This window comes from Galendromus occidentalis, unplaced genomic scaffold (assembly GCF_000255335.2).
Source record: "Galendromus occidentalis unplaced genomic scaffold, Mocc_1.1 scf7180000077477, whole genome shotgun sequence".
Classification (NCBI taxonomy): Eukaryota; Metazoa; Arthropoda; class Arachnida; order Mesostigmata; family Phytoseiidae; genus Galendromus; species Galendromus occidentalis.
In genome coordinates this window covers 1,919,310-1,935,042 of record NW_003805465.1, presented here as the reverse complement: position 1 = coordinate 1,935,042, position 15,733 = coordinate 1,919,310, and the positions used below count along the sequence as shown (strand labels likewise).

General features: G+C 51.1%; 1 protein-coding gene across 1 annotated transcript in view; it reads left to right on the top strand.

Moving 5' to 3' along the window:
• LOC100909370 (protein jagged-1) overlaps positions 1-15,328 on the top strand; it is a 42,508-nt gene extending 27,180 nt beyond the window's left edge. The window contains exons 4-19 of the mRNA XM_018640245.1: positions 6,188-6,245; positions 10,242-10,330; positions 10,579-10,647; positions 10,836-10,909; positions 11,061-11,235; positions 11,369-11,478; positions 11,608-11,700; positions 11,794-11,918; positions 12,017-12,142; positions 12,283-12,660; positions 12,750-12,929; positions 13,052-13,315; positions 13,443-13,637; positions 13,749-13,918; positions 14,023-14,265; positions 14,429-15,328. Coding sequence (XP_018495761.1) covers positions 6,188-6,245; positions 10,242-10,330; positions 10,579-10,647; positions 10,836-10,909; positions 11,061-11,235; positions 11,369-11,478; positions 11,608-11,700; positions 11,794-11,918; positions 12,017-12,142; positions 12,283-12,660; positions 12,750-12,929; positions 13,052-13,315; positions 13,443-13,637; positions 13,749-13,918; positions 14,023-14,265; positions 14,429-15,328 — 3,249 coding nt within the window. The remainder of the gene's footprint in view (positions 1-6,187; positions 6,246-10,241; positions 10,331-10,578; positions 10,648-10,835; positions 10,910-11,060; positions 11,236-11,368; positions 11,479-11,607; positions 11,701-11,793; positions 11,919-12,016; positions 12,143-12,282; positions 12,661-12,749; positions 12,930-13,051; positions 13,316-13,442; positions 13,638-13,748; positions 13,919-14,022; positions 14,266-14,428) is intronic.
• The last annotated feature ends 405 nt before the right edge of the window (positions 15,329-15,733 follow it).

The following is a 15,733-nucleotide window of genomic DNA, read 5'->3' as shown; positions in this document are numbered from 1 at the left end:
AGATGGAGCGAACTATCCGACCAGGCGCTGGTAAGGATCGAGGAGCTCATCCGCAGGCAGAGCCCTGTCGACGCAGCCATCCCGCTTTCTGTTGCGCCCATAGTCATGAGCACATCGTGACGATATGATATGAAACGACTGTCGCTGTCGAGCTCTAATTTTCTCGCTTGCTCCTAATTCAATGGAGTCGTCGAAGTCTTCCATCTCGAAAGTTTTTCTGTTCGATAGATCGCACCCAAAGCGACACGCATAGTCGACGAAGCTACCGGGTCAGTCACGAGTGTCCCCGGCTTGGGACCCTGTGTCTCCCCGCGTCCCGGGAGCCACAAGACACGAAAAACGAACACTTTTGTTGCTCTGGTCAAGATTGCAGATTGTTTTTTCGGGGTGAAGTGAAACCTATTTATTAGAGGGGATAGCCACACAAGGAGTGCTCGCGAAAGCCGATCTGGGTGACCAGTGCAAATTACAAAGGGGAGATTTTCTGGACCGGTCAAAGCTGCGCTCCCGAGTGGACAGGGTGGCTGATTGGATAGACGACTCGAGCTTTGATGTCGAGGGAGCTCGATCCGAGAGCAGACACAAGCACTTCATTGCGCGGGCATCCTCAGCTGATTTTCTGTGAGTTTTTTCTCTTTCATCACTCGACATGCTCCTTCGACGGGGAGTTTGTTGTCGGTTGAGTCGAGTTAGGTAAGGTGGGAAGATCGCCTATCACTGGAAGGATAACAAGGAGATGCATGACATTCTCCGCGACACGTGACAGGAGCTGTCGCTCTAGAGTCGAGTCCAGTCAGTACACTGTCACAGCAGCATTCAAAGGGCGCAAACCCTCCATAATAAGACTGGTTTCTCGATTATTCGGCTCCGACCTCCATTTCCGTCCACCCGAATGGATCGGCGTGCGCAGAGCATTCTTTCTGCCTCTGAATTAATACCAAAACTCGGTGCTTATCTGCTCTCACTGTCTTAGTCGACGGGCTACATTCCTCCCTTCGCTCGTTCGTTCAACTCACGCTCAAGTGCGGGCCGATGAAAGGTTTAGTACAGGGCTGCCTTCCGTATTCTCGTTCCTTCCTCTTTATTTGTTTGTTTATTCCTTGCTTTCTTCGAGTGTTTTTCTTTTCCATTCTCATTCCTATTTTCCGCCGCTTTTCTGCCTGCGCGTCCTATAGAAGGGGAAAAACCGTCCAGGTAGTCTTCTACTGCCGGCGCCGTTGTGGTAGTCACAAAATGTCTCACTGTTCTCTCAAGTCTTCTGTCCGATCTTTCAAGAGAAGCCGTCTTCTTTCATCCTTTAGCCGGGTTAGTTTCTTGAAGTTTTTCTCTTTGGATTTTAATTAACTCTCTCTCGCGGCGGGTTTATGGAAGCTGGCGGGAAGCGGCTTGGCTCATTGCTTTCATTACTCGTATTTAATTTTACAGCCATTTTAGTGTTTCTTTCTGTCGGTGGCTTGTCGGTCCTGCGGTTCCTCGTTTTCCTTCCCTTCAGTCGTTTCCAGATTCCAATCGAGACACTCTATCGGCGACTTTCTCGTTAAGGGGAAGTCTCCTCAATCTTCCGGGCGTTTTCCTCCTACTCACCAAGATCCTGCCGGACACAGACTCCATCGGAAGTTATGAAGGAGCTTTCCCCTCACCAGATATCGTGTCCGACCCGGACCCGATGCAGTTTCCCGGTCGTTTCATGGTGCTTGTCGCAGAATTTCTACCGACGAAGATCAAGATTACGAGGCCGTAGTGTGAAGGCTATAGGGGAGGAAGAGAGAGAGATCGATCTGATCGAAATAGTGCATAGAGAAAGAAGATCTCATTTTGCGGTTACGTCAGTTTACCGGCGGCGGGAACGTCGACGACGAAGGCGGCGTGATGAGGGGCCGATCAGATCTTGAAGAAGTGAGGGTGGCCCCACACAGTGGACCTCACGGTAAACACTTCATAGTGTGCTGCCTTGAGAATTCCGACAGCAAACTTTGGGAAACCACCATCTAACTGTTTGTGCCACTGTTTAAGTGTACCTCTAGTCAGTTTCACAGGTTGCAGCGCTCAGCATAGTCATGTCATGACGGGTAGAAGCTTTAGCAACCGACGTTTGTAGGGCTGTTTGTTTCTGAATGGGAGATTCTCTTGGGGCGAGCCTCGGCTTCCCAACTTCGCCGCCCTCGGCTCTGCATCTCAATGAGTGAAGTCTTCGGGCCCAGATCGGGAGTTTCCGGACGGCTGCGGCTACTCTCATCCCCGGATCCGCTCCCGGTCTCCTCCAGGGAGCGGAATCAATTCCGTAGAGGAACGAGACACTGACTTCGGCCGATAAGCGACCGATTGCGGGCCGCAGAAACTATCCGTCGCCGTTTGAGTCTGTCGCGCCGATTCTGCGCGGCGAATCTCCTCAACAAAGTTGACTGTTCCCTCTACTCTTTGAAGTTGACGGGGTCACTCAAATTAAATGGCTTTCTCTGGAGCAGTTCGCCGGTGGCAATTTTCTGTCCCTGTCTCGATGTGTTTCTGAGCGTGTTGCCTTCTGCTGCGACCGAGCACTGCAGCAGATGCCTCGCTGCTGTTATGCGGTTGTATTCAAGTGTTCGGAATTCGTAACAGATGATAGACAGAGAGGTAGAATGGGAAAACGAAAGAAGAAAAAACGAGAACGAAGACTCCAACAAAACAAGTCGAGAAATTGCGTGTGCGCTTTGTCTCTGTGTCCAAAAAGAGCATTGTTTGCAGAGACTGCATTTGTCGCCTTCTAAGTGACATTACACTAAGAAATTTATTCAACAACGCTCCATCCGTTCTCTCTTCTGCTTCCTTTTCGTTTTCCACTCGTGTTTCGGCGGGACTCCGCGCACGAGAAGGGCACGAGATCTTCCTTCTCACCCGGATCAGCTCATCGTCCCGATTCCTTCGAATCGTCGGCATACGGGGCTCGTGAAGATCCATCGCTCTGCGTATGCGCCGCGCCGGAACGCTATCTTAATGACGAGGTCCTCCGACGAGAGCATCGTAGCAGTTCCTCGGTCGCGCTTACGGTTTTTTGCGGGGTTGCTTAGTTCGGGATGTAATCTTTTGGGGTACAGCTTCCTGTCTTCGTCGAGCACCCGCCATGTGCATTGCGTTCCGCACATGGTGACTCGTAGACATTTAACTGCGTCGTAGATCGTCACGAGACTGAAGCGTGCCGGCCACAAGCGACCAGAAGTAGCTGGGACTTATCGTGGGCGTTCTGTGAATTTCGTTCTGATGAGGCGACTGACTCTAGCGGGTAATCACGACTCCCCCCAGACCTCGAAGCTCGATACTGCCTACGACGAATTCCGGCTGCTTCCTAACGAACCGGGCCCGCCCCGACGACGCGTGAGCTTGCCCTGGAAAACAGGAGTTGCAACGGTGCAATTTCGGTTTTCGCAGCGGACGAAAAATCGGGTATGGTCCACTCGAGCAATCGGACTGCGGTGTCGGAGCCGAGCGAGTCGAGACCGACCGTTAAAAGAAATAGTGGTTGACGTTTTTACGTTGAGACGCTGAGTCGGTATTCGAACGATTTAAATATGAATACCGCCCTGGTCGCTCGGACTGGCTGCTTGATGGCGGTTCCATTGACAAGAAACAATTGTTGGCCGGCCGACTAGCCGCTTCGCTTGCCGGCAGCCTGCTCGGTCGGTCGTTCGTTCGTTGGTACGGAGTGAGTTGAGGAAGCAAGAAACGACGTTTCGTGGAATGGGGCCGTGTCACTATGCAGCTAGAACATAAACACACTAGCAGATAATTAATGTCCACCATCGCCGCCACTGTCACCGCCGCCGACGCGACTTCTTGCTCGACTCCTTCATAAATCCGAACTTGAAACTTCGAGTCTTGGGAGCACAGCGGATCGCCGATCGGTAGAGAGCTATCGAGAGCATGGCCTTCGCTCGGCCTGCCAAGAGCCGAAACTTTTGTGCTGCGATCGTAATGACAGTCTCACTCGTCCACTCTCAGTCAGCGCTCAATTATCCATGCCCGTCGGTCTATTCGTTCATTTAGTTTCTCGGAAATTCATGCGGTGAATTTTCAACATGACGCATCCATGTGCGTGGCAGGAGCCCGACGTGATCCGGGAGACGTACGTACAGCCTGGGGCTCCCGTAACTACGTGAAGGAAGAAGCTGGTTCTGTCACCCTCGAGTAAAACGACGACGACGGCGCCGATAGCCGACCGTCTGTGTCGTTTGGTGTGATCCTGTGAGAATGACTCCGTGACGGAGAATTAAACACAGGGGCCGAATCGACGTAGGTAGTAGTGCTGTTCGGTGGTTAGTTCACTGGAATAGTGGTCGTCGCTCGTCCTATCGGAGCTCGTGTTTTGATGGAACACTTTTCCTGGATCGATAGACACACTTCTTCGGAGGAGCGATTCCCTACCAAACGAGTGCGTGTCGACCCGGGTCGTATGGGCACTGCGGAACGTTGAATATCCGCCTGAACTTATTACTGGCCATCAATCAATGCATCAATCCATTCATTCTCATATTCATTCGTTCCTTCGTCGCTCGATGTCGTTTCCTCGACATGGATGGGACTCAAGACATGGAGCTCCGTCCGCAGTCATGTGCTCTTGATAGCGATGTTAATGATGATAGGCACTGTGGGAAACACGTCAACATCAGAAATTCAGTCGAAGAATGGAACTCCGCGGAGAAGTCGTTCGTCGTACAACAATGAATACCAATAATAGGCTAGGGGCAGCTACTTAGGCAGCACGCGTCTCCGTCACGGCAAAATCACGGCGGAGTCACGCTGATGACTCCGAAGAAAGGCAAAAATTATATTGAGTGTTTATTGGTAGTAGTCGGCTGTCCTGAACTGGTGGCTCGCCGACGACGTTGCTTCGGGATGAACAAGGGTGTGGTCAATGGTTTTTCGTGCCGTCTTTCTTTGCCGTCTTAGACTACCTAGCTCTTCTCTCAGTTTTCCGCAGCGACCGGGGCAACTTTTGTACTGCGAATGGACGACTGAAAGGACTAACAAACAGTCAAACGAACGAATAGCCAAGCGTTTCAAGCGTAACAGGAGCAACATCAAGCGAAGTATGGCGTAGTCCGCGAGCTTCGTTCGCCATGCCGAGGAGCGCTCGAGAGCAGTCGCTCGATTGTTTTCCTCCGGGAATCGTAGACGTAGTTGACGTTGATCGCTGGGACTCTGACTGACGGGGCTCAATTGAGCCGCGGCCTCGCGCGTGGAACTACTACGGAACGGCTCAAAACAAACCTCAACTCGATCAACGCCGTTAAAAATATCCGAGAGAAATCACTGAGCTGTGAGAAATCACTACTCGCTCGCGGTGAGCAAGAACTTCGCTCATGTCGACGTCGGCGGAGATTTCAAATCTCAGATGTGAAGGTGAAGCCTACGCCGGCGCCGCGTCGGAAATTCTGCCCGATCTGAGCGCGAACGTGCACAGAGAAAAAACGTCAACAGAGGCATTTTTTTGCCGCCGACGCTACTCTGTCCCTGTGATCTTTTGCCCGCGAACAATCCGCTTGACCGGTAGTTCCGTACGGACAGCCGAAAAGCTTGTCGGGATCCACAGGCAAAATCTTGTCTGGTCGAGTGAAACAATTTTCGATTCCGTTCAAGAGAAGAGGCCCATTCACAGATTCACAACTTTTGCTAAGGCGCCGACATCGTCACTGTCTATGTATTACTACGCTCAACGTTGGAGCGATTACGGCGGCCGCGGCGTGTCATTCGGATGCTGGAGGGCTACCGTGCAGCGTTTTCAATCCGTATGAAATCATTAGTCTAACGATATAATAATACAGTGGCTGCTTTGTTGCTGTAATTAGGTGGGTATTCTGTAATCGATGAAGCTTCGCTCAGACACCGAAGCCATTCTTATCGACAACGCGCCGGCAGGACTATCCGCGCTGACATGAGTTCGCATAATCACGCATGAAGAATCTAGTTCATTCTGAGGCTAGCGTACGAGCGAGCGTGGTCGATGTTTCCGTCGTGCTATTCGATAATTGAATCGGCTTTGGAAAGGAATACGGAGAAGAAGCTCGTCGTACACGGAGTCATCTCATCTCGGAAAGGCTCTTGAGGGGTTCAAAACGTACGAAATTGCCTCAGATGTCGGCCGTAGGGGGAAATTCAACTCCTCCGGTCATTGAAGAGCTCACCTGTTCCTAAAATGCGTTTTCTCTTCCAGGAAACATTCACCCTTGTGCTGGATGTCTTGCACCGAGATCGAGATGTGACTGATCGACGTAAGTAAAAAGTTTTCCTCATCTCCGATTTTACCGTCGAAGGTCCTACGTCCCACCTAGATAGGTTCCGAGTCCGGATCGAAGTTTGGTAGGCCGACTTCTGTTCAAATGTCTAAGGAGTCCTCGAATGGGTTCCGTTTGCTGTGGAGATACATAATCATGGGGAGCATCGTTCCTAAGCTGGCTTCCGCCTGCATTGCGAATCGTGTGAGTTCTGCGCCCAGCTCTATCGCACACTGAACTGGGTTTCCATTGGTCGAAGAAAAACAAAGCCGAGCAGCAAAAGCGAAGGAACAGAATATTGAATAAGCTGAGGTTATTAGAAACGACAGACGTCAATAGTTCCTCGACCGAAGGATTGACGGATTACCTGATCGTCGGTGTCAAACGCGATGGGTAGGATCGATCCACGGACGAGCGGGAGCCAATGCGTTGTCGAAGCACAGAGGCATGGACACAAAATCAGGATGGATGCACTGTTTGCTCACTTGTTTGACTCTCTCGGGCCCTGCTCTAAATGACATTTCAAACTCGGGAAGCCGAAGCTAAGATGGAGCACTCCCCTCTGCGAACTGAACGGAGAAGCCAAAAATGTCCGAAAAAAAATTTGTGCATTCGACGTTTTCCATCGGTCGCGCGCGATCCCCGTTACGCCATTGGCGGCATTGTCGTATCTTCGTTCGGACCAACTTCGAGCATCGAAATCGAATGGAAGGCAGCATCACGAAGTAACTCAGAGAGCATGTGCCCCTCCACCGCGCTCGCCCGTGAGAAGATGCTCAAGCCCGCCGAGGATACTCTGACCCTATCCCATCTGACCAGTTCGATTTCAAGCCAAAAAAAGTCGAAGCAAAGGATGAGGCAAAGTTTTCTCAAGCGCGTCTGTCAGAGGACCTCAGAATGGCATTTAGAAAGCTTAATGAGATTAAACAGGTCCGTGTGTCGAGTGATCGATCTCTCTTCTTCTTTAACTTCGAAAAAAGACTTGTTACATTTCTATGGGAGGCGGATTTTCTGTGGCAGATACCTCGCCGACCTGCTGCTGTTTCACTGAAGGCTTGATATTTTCTTCCTACCTGTTTTTTCGAAACTACAGCGAACGAAGCATCGAGCCGCTCCGTCACTTATGAGAATGCATTCAGAAACAAGGAACGACAAGAATATAAACTCTTAACCGAGATTGGTGGACAAAAAAATAGCGGAGCCCATGCGGATGGACCAGACCTTGCCGGCGACAGAATTCGAAATCCGAATCGGCCACAAAATTACCTCGATGTGCTGTCGACACATGCAGCCAGAGGACAAGTCTCGTTCCCCTGTGCAAACGGAACGTGGTTTCTCGAACCCCGTTCCGGCGATTTCGAGAAAGCTGGAGCGCCGCAGCTCCAGCGGGGCAGATTGCGGTGGAGATGGAGCGCTAGAGGCCTACCGGTTGCGAGTCTTTCGACTCGGCGCTCAGTGTTTCTCCCGCACTCGTTTATGAACTCTTATGACTTCCCGAGGTGCTCGCCGTTAGATGGTGGAAAAATCGGTCCAGATACAGGCATGATCGAGCTGAGCCTCCCCCGAGATTCGACGAAGGTCAATTGTGATCCGGTCTGCTTCGACTTGCATTGACACTCATTGTCCTCCAACAGTTTAAGTAAGCTAGTTAGGGAAGTTTGTATCGCAAGGGACTTCGAAAGGCGTGGGTGGTAGAGGTATCGCTGCCCGGCTACTGACTACGAGCGAAACGGGTGACAACTGCACGAGGTGGCTGTATGTTCCTCGGCCACACGACTGATGCAAGGATCTCGGGGTCAACGATTGCAGAGATGTTTGGGGCGTGTCTCCTACTTTACGGGGTCGGACTCGCTGTGACCGCCACTATATGACTCTGAGGCCGCGAGCGCTCGGGTCCTCGACTCCGAGACCGCAATCAGGGTTTCTGCTGACACTTTCACAGCGCGTCACAATATTTCCCGACGATAGGCCATTTCGGATCGGCCGATAGATCGACAATTTGTTGGGCAGGGCTCGCGATGCTAATCAAACTGAGACCGTCTGCATTGATCAGCGGCGAATCGATGACTTTTTGTCGTGATTCAAGCTATGATGATCTTTTAATTGAAAGCGCACGCTTACGTTCATGCTCACTGGAAGCATGTCGTTAAGAAGATCGTTGTGATCTCGTTCATCTGGCGCGGGAATTCTCTGCCAGCGCTCGACAGCCGCTGCGGCTCTAGTGAATGCCGTCAACAAGAAGAGTTATGTTAACCTTCAGAAAACGAAAAAAATGAACTCCTCTTGTTTGAGCTTCAGATGAATTCCCGAGCTTACTCCCACACCCTTTTTCCGAAGGTGAAATCAAGCACAAAGGGCGAAATGAGCTATCATGAGTCTGCAAAGATTCAATTTATCCTCGTTTGCAGGTCGTTTGGAGAGCGTGCTCGGGCGGCGCTCTCCCCCGACTTCTTCTTTCTTTCTCGCTCCCCCCGATTTTGAATGTGCCGTAATCCACTTCGAAAATTCGAAACCTCGCGAAATATTCGTTGAGATGTGGATCGGATCCTAAAAATGTTAGCGATCGCTCGCTTTGTTTTCCGATGTGCGGTCGGTTCTGTCGGAGCAGCCCATGGTCGAATGAACTTCGCTCCGCAGAGGGGAATAACTCCTTCATCTCTCGGAGAAACGTCCGACGTCTTCCATGCGGACACCATCTGGCCATTGGTAGCGCGCTGCCACCTGTCGCCTCGGTAGAGGCAAGCAACGTTTTGACAAAAAGACGTAACATGTTCGGAGCGGGATTCTCCGCACGGCACTTCTTAATACGAATTCCTAGCAATGTTGATTCAGGATGAAGTTAAGAGTTGCCGAGAAATGTTTGGCATTTTAATTATTGTCACCTCTGTATATCGATTCGCGACTCCTCAGTCCAGCGGCTTGTGTTCAGAGGATTGCGCGGATCGCCGAGACAGAGAATCGGCTCAGAAATCTGGCGAGAAATACGGGGAGTCCATGAAGCAGCATAAAGGAAAGACGGGCGATCGGATGAGGTCGTTACATCACAACTCACAAGTGGAGGTCAAGGCCAAACGCGCGGACTCACGCCCGGCATTCCCGCAACGGGACATCGCGCTCATTCAATGGAGTTTTAAACAAATTTTTGCTCTCAAAAATCATATTTCGGGACCGAGCAGCGCGAACTTACCGATCCTCCGGCATGAGTTCTTGCTGCGTTTCCTGCAGGTATCGAATTTCGATATGGGAGTGGCACGCGCCCGCTGCATGTTAATCTCCGGCGCTCGATTTCGGCTCGGCTTCTCTGGTGGACTGAGGATTCACTTCCGCGTGACTCCAGTGAGGATTTTTTATTTGAGTGTTTGCACTACATCAAAGTGGCTCTCGGGCGCAGATCTAATCGGAGAGGAGCTCGTTATCCCCCATGACTTTCTCGCGTTCGTCGTCCGCTGACGATACTAGAATTCGAAGATTCGGAGTAAAAAATCAAAAATCTAACGACGATTCGATAACGACCCTACCCACCTGGTGGAATTTGAGAGATCTCGCTTTCTCTTGTAACATGCTCGCGGATAGATATTTTCTCGAGACGACCCGATTAGTAGCTGTAAATTTCTCTGAGATAACGATCTTCACATTTTTTCTTCGGCTTGAACTCTGTCTTCGATCTGGATGATTACGATGGCTATGCAGTCACGATGGCCGCCTCGGCGGCAGCGTCACATTGAGAGTGATGTCCATGACGACCTTGCTCCTTCAATCTCAGACGGGCTCGCACTCGAAGACATTTCCTCGCGCAAGAGACAAAAACAATCAATCAGTCACTGCAATTCATTACATCGGCCGCGAAATCTGAGACATAATCTTCCGTGTCGATTTCGAAAGCAGCAGATGTTATACGCACATCACAACGGACCCTAGCGCACGCGCCTTTCTGCTTCGTCGTATCATTTATCATTCCGTTTTCTCTAAGGCGAAGTTTTGCGAACGTTCCAGGCAACGATCCGCTCATCGACCGCGTTTCTTACAAAGCCAACATAACGTCGTCTCTGGAGTTCCAAGGAGTCGATAGTCGACACGGAAAGGTAAGAACTCCAGATGTAAGTTTGAGCGGAGAACATTTCTCTCGAGAAATCCAGAAACACGGTTCTACATAGAACGAAATCTCATAATCGACAAGGATGGGAATGCGATTTTTCTCAGTGAAAATCGCATCGCAAATTACTCGAAAGTCTCCCCATTGAATCATGAAGTCTTTGTTACTGTTAGTAAATGATAATAAATGAAAATAAATGTTTGGAACCACGTCCCACTGATAGTTTCGTCCTTGCAGGGCGTCTACGATACAGCAACGGTTATTTACAAGATACGAGTGCGCTGTGCCGAAAACCACTTCACGAAGGTAAGAACTTGAATTACCTCGCTCGTAGGCTTGATTCGATTCGGGTCACGCACGGATAGATCAATCCTGAGTGAAGAATCATGCGACCTACGATTTGCTTGGAATATGATACATTCTTAGATGTCACTAGTATTCGATCACCCTCGACATTGTATCCGTATCGACGCTTTAACGATTCAAACTCTCAGGACTGCTCAAAAATCTGCTATCCACGGGACGACAAGTATGGCCACTGGAGCTGCGACGAGAACGGCGAGAAAAAGTTAGTGAAACTTCGCTTTTTTCCAGTCGAGTTGCTATCAGACCGCGGGAGGATTGCAATCACAGATCTAAAAGATGTTCCCTCCTCTGTCTCCTGGCTCTCGACCGGCCGATATCGAAGGGGCTCTGTAAACGGTCTTGATTCCATTCAGATGTCTCGATGGTTGGACTGACCATCATTGCGAGCGTCCCGTGTGCGAGTTCTGCGATGCGGATCGCAGCGTCTGCGAGGCCCCAGGCCGATGTTCATGCCGGCCGGGTTGGACTGGTCGGAACTGCTCCGTTTGCGTTCCGTACCCCAACTGCAAACACGGCTCTTGCGCCCCGGTGAGTTTTTGCTTGAGAGAAAAATGTTTCGAAGCGTCAGATCTACGCGATATCTCAGAGGGACGCGAGCATTATCGGCGTTCCGGTACTCCAATCGGGATTCGGTCTTAGATGTTTCCGCTCCTCGTCGTAGGGTAAACCTTTCACCTGTGAATGCGAGCGAAACTGGGGCGGCGCCCTATGTGATCAAGATCTCGACGTTTGTGGACGAAGTCAACCGTGCAAGAACAACGGTGTATGCAGGTACGTAGCGGCGGATTCTTTGAGCGATTATTATTCACGTTGATCTGACCGATCTGCGGCTCGCAACGGTGAGTCCCTACAATAAATCTCGGAATCGATCGGCGATCAAATTGGATTATACAATTTCAGGAACACAAATCCCGACCAGTATCAATGCAGTTGTCCGGACGGTTTCTTTGGGAGGAATTGTGAGCTCGACGGAGAAATGATCAAGTACTACAAGTAAGCGAGCTCGGTGCATGAATATCTCCCGACCGATGAGGCCTTTCCGAGGAGATGTGCTGGGGACTCTAACAAGCGTAATTATTTCTCCAGGCCATGCGTCCGTGGAGATGGCCAGCCCGTCTGCCAGAACGGTGGGAGCTGCTCTGAAATAAATAACGGAACCGACTTCAAATGCGATTGCCTCCCTGGCTGGCTTGGCGAGACTTGTTCCAATGGTACGTCGAGAGAATGCTACCTCTCTCTTTATCTCTCCGCAATATGTCGCGTTTCCATCTTGATTTCCCTTTATTAATAAATTCGTGTCCCCTCCTAGACATCTCTGGGAGGGCGAGTTGCGCTAGCAATCCTTGCCTGAACGGTGGACGCTGCTCGCCGAACTCCAGGGGTGAGGCTGTGTGCAAGTGTCCGCGTGGATGGACCGGTCATAATTGCCAATTCGGTGAGGCTTGGCTCCTTCCTTCTTCATTATACATTTATTGAGCCCTCTTGTCTCTTCACTGAACTCAGAAAGAGCGGAAACGACTTGCCCCGCTGGACCCGACCGAGACGGTCGCTAATCGTGGCTCTCGAACTCTGCAGATATCGACGAGTGCGCGGAGCTAGAACCCTGTCTGCATGGCTCCGTCTGTACCAACCGAATGGGGAGTTACAGCTGCACTTGTGCCGCGGGATGGGAAGGCACAAACTGCTCCCTTCCCGCTGACACCTGCCACCAGTACCGATGTCTGAATGGAGGGACATGCTTCTCCAATCGCGGAGGATGGCACTGTCGCTGTCCCGAAGGTTTCGCCGGGAAACAGTGTGAGATAAAGGCGGATCCCTGCCAGCCAGACCCCTGTAACGGCGGAACTTGCGCGGTTCTGGCCAGCGGCAAACACAGATGCTCCGCGTGTCCCGAAAACAGATTTGGGCGAAACTGTGAGCTGACAGCCAATGGACTACGTCCGCAGACTAAACGTAAGAAATCCAGAGAGGAAGTTTCGCTCAACTTTCTTCCCGCATGTCCCCGCTACGGGACCGGTCTAACTTATTTTCATTCGTTGCAGTCGAATATGACGAATGCGTCGTGGCCGTTAGTCAGCCATCTTCGGGTCGGGCGGAGTTCATCAAGACGAGAGTTTGCGGAGCTCACGGTAGATGCGTCTCGTCGACCGATGCGAACAAGAATCCGGGTGAATTCGCTTGCGTGTGCGACGCAGGCTACACCGGAGCCGCGTGCCATATAAGTGAGTATCGAGCAACCGAGTCGCACAAAGGGAACATCGATGCTCGGGACGATGGAAATGGAAGAGTTGGGTACATTCTTCTTCCGAAGAAGAGACACTAACGACCTGTATCTCTGTCGCAGATATCAACGATTGCGAGTCGTCACCCTGTGCCAACGGCGCCACTTGCCTTGACCGAGTGGACGATTACAGTTGCGTTTGCCGACCTGGTTTCACGGGAGAACGTTGTGAAGAGATGATCGATGCGTGCACGAGCTCGCCGTGTCATAGGGGAGAGTGCACGGCGATAGAGGATGATTTCATCTGCAGGTGCCCCCAGGGTTTCAAGGGTCGCCATTGCAATCTGACCACCAGTCATTGCGACGAGAACACCTGTGCTAACGGAGGTTCGTATCCATCTCTGATATCGACGACGCGGCGCTCTTCTATGCTTATAATAGGGAAAGCAGGAACGAAAGTCAAAAGCGCATTTTTCCTCATGACAAAACTAATCGACGTTTCTCGCTAACGCAGGAACTTGCCAAGAACTCGGGTCATCCTTCGTGTGCGTATGCCCTCCAGATTATATTGGGCATCGCTGTCAGCGGAAACGCCATCTGGCCTGCGAGTCGACTCCGTGCAAGAACGGTGCCACGTGCGTCAATCTCGAAAACGACGAATACCAGTGCTGGTGTCCCGAGGGTTTCACGGGACCCCTGTGTGAACACAGTGAGTATCTCGTTGCGCACCTGGCCTAATCGAGCTTAAAAGCTGTTGAGTGTTTCTGAGAAGATACTCGTGCTCGCATCGGTCCTTAGATCGAGTCTTCATCTTTTTCAGACGTGGATGACTGCTTGGAAGCAACCTGTTTCCATAACGCAACTTGCATCGACGGTATCAACAGGTTCCAGTGTGAATGTCTCCCGGGATACAGCGGAGCCGACTGCCGCCTCGACATCGATGAATGTGCTTCAAATCCTTGTCATGGGGGCGGCACTTGTAAAGACTTGGTGAGTAAGAGCCTGGCTCTTTAATCGAGCCGCACCATAATGATTCATCTCCACCCTTGCTCCTGATGTTCCCCGAACGAGACTAAGTGTAATTTTCTCAATAGGTCAACGACTACCGATGTGTCTGTCCGCCGAGCCGGAGAGGTCGAAACTGCGAAATTATGGTAGTTAAACCGTCTCCTTCCGCATGCTTTTACGCCAAGCGGAAACATCTCGTCGGAGAAGTTTGGAGCGAACGGCATGAATGCAGCACTTGTAAATGTTTCGAAGGGAGTCAGGTCATCTGCGAGAGAGGACTCTGCGAATTGGATGAGTGCGATTCGAAGGATCCTTACAATTCTTGCCCTGTAAGTATGCGACGAGCTCGCCGATACGTTCAGGTAGCCGCTCACGCGGGCTCAGTGCGCACGTGGTCCCGAATTATCCGTGTAGCGCACGGGGTCCATAGGGAATTCCAATCGTCTCCATTTACACTGGATGTACTAATTTTTGCCTGAATCATCCTTGCAGAAAGCCGAGGAGCAATGCTACAGCACGGCGAACGAGCCGTGCTTCATCCCACCGTGCAAACCTCACGCCGAGTGCCGTCCTACTCCGAACCTGAAACACATCAGGCCGATGAGCTTCACAGACAGATGTGGCCCTGAAGATATTTCGGGCTGCGCAGCCAGAATAGCTCTCGACTTCGTTCCGAGTGCCGATGTGACCGGCTTCACTGTCGAAGCTATCTGCGCTCACGTGCGACGGGTTCTGTCCTCGCAGCCCGCACCGGATCTCCTCGTCGGATGCGTGGCGAAATCTCATCGCGAAATTGAGATTCTCGTCGATTCGGCGCAGAACGATGAGCAACTAGTGGCAGCTTTGCAAGCTGATCGACTAGCGAGAACGATCAAAGAAGGTCGAACAAACTCTTCGATCCTCAACGCTGTTCACAAGGTTCTCGTGAGCGAAGCTTCTCAATTCAAGGATCTCTCCGAAAGTCAGAAAACGGTGACCGCCTTCCTGATCGCCACCGCCGTGTTGGTACTCCTCTTACTGGTCGCCGTGCTGGTGTGCTCGTACAAAATTTTCTCCCAGAAATCTCCAGATTCGAACATCATTATGACCAAGCCGTATTTGCGCGACGCTCCGAGCAACCTCAACAACCTCCGGCTGCCGAAGATGAACAATTTGGGACAGGAGGCTGATGTAGGTTCGAGTCGCGGTAAGATCTTGAATACGATGGTCAATCAAGAGATGAAAGATTTTGCTTTCAAAGCATCCATGAACAAAGTATCGAAAGCCGTAGATATTCCGCAAGTCCCGCAGGAGCGAGACTGCATGGACTTGCGGTACGAAGGGTGTCCGAAGAAAAGCAAAAGGAACGCAACAGATGGTGAGAATAGTCTGGGAGAGGTCGTTTGGTGCTAGCACATCTAGTAGTTACTAAATTTCTGGATAAATGCTTAAGTACGGGCGTTGTAGTTTGGAACGCTGCCGCTTAGTGAAGCTGCTGTATATACGGTGAACCAGTAATTATTGGAGTTTGTACAAACTTGAGACTGGAGTTCACAAGAGTATTAGTTAAGCTGGCACGTGGTTTCCCCGAAAAATATGCGGCGAGCGGTTCCCGCGCATTGGGTGGAGCTCGCGAAGACGTCCGGCAGACCCTGTTGTACGGGAAAACTCGCGAGTCTGCTGATTTTCCGACCGAGCGAATGAAAGGAAGAGTGAGCGATTGATTGTATGAGCAAGTGACCGGAAGGGAGGAGAGGTTTTTAAATCGATGTCAATGTCTCCCCTCCAAAAAGATTCGATCCTCTCATTCCAAGCAGA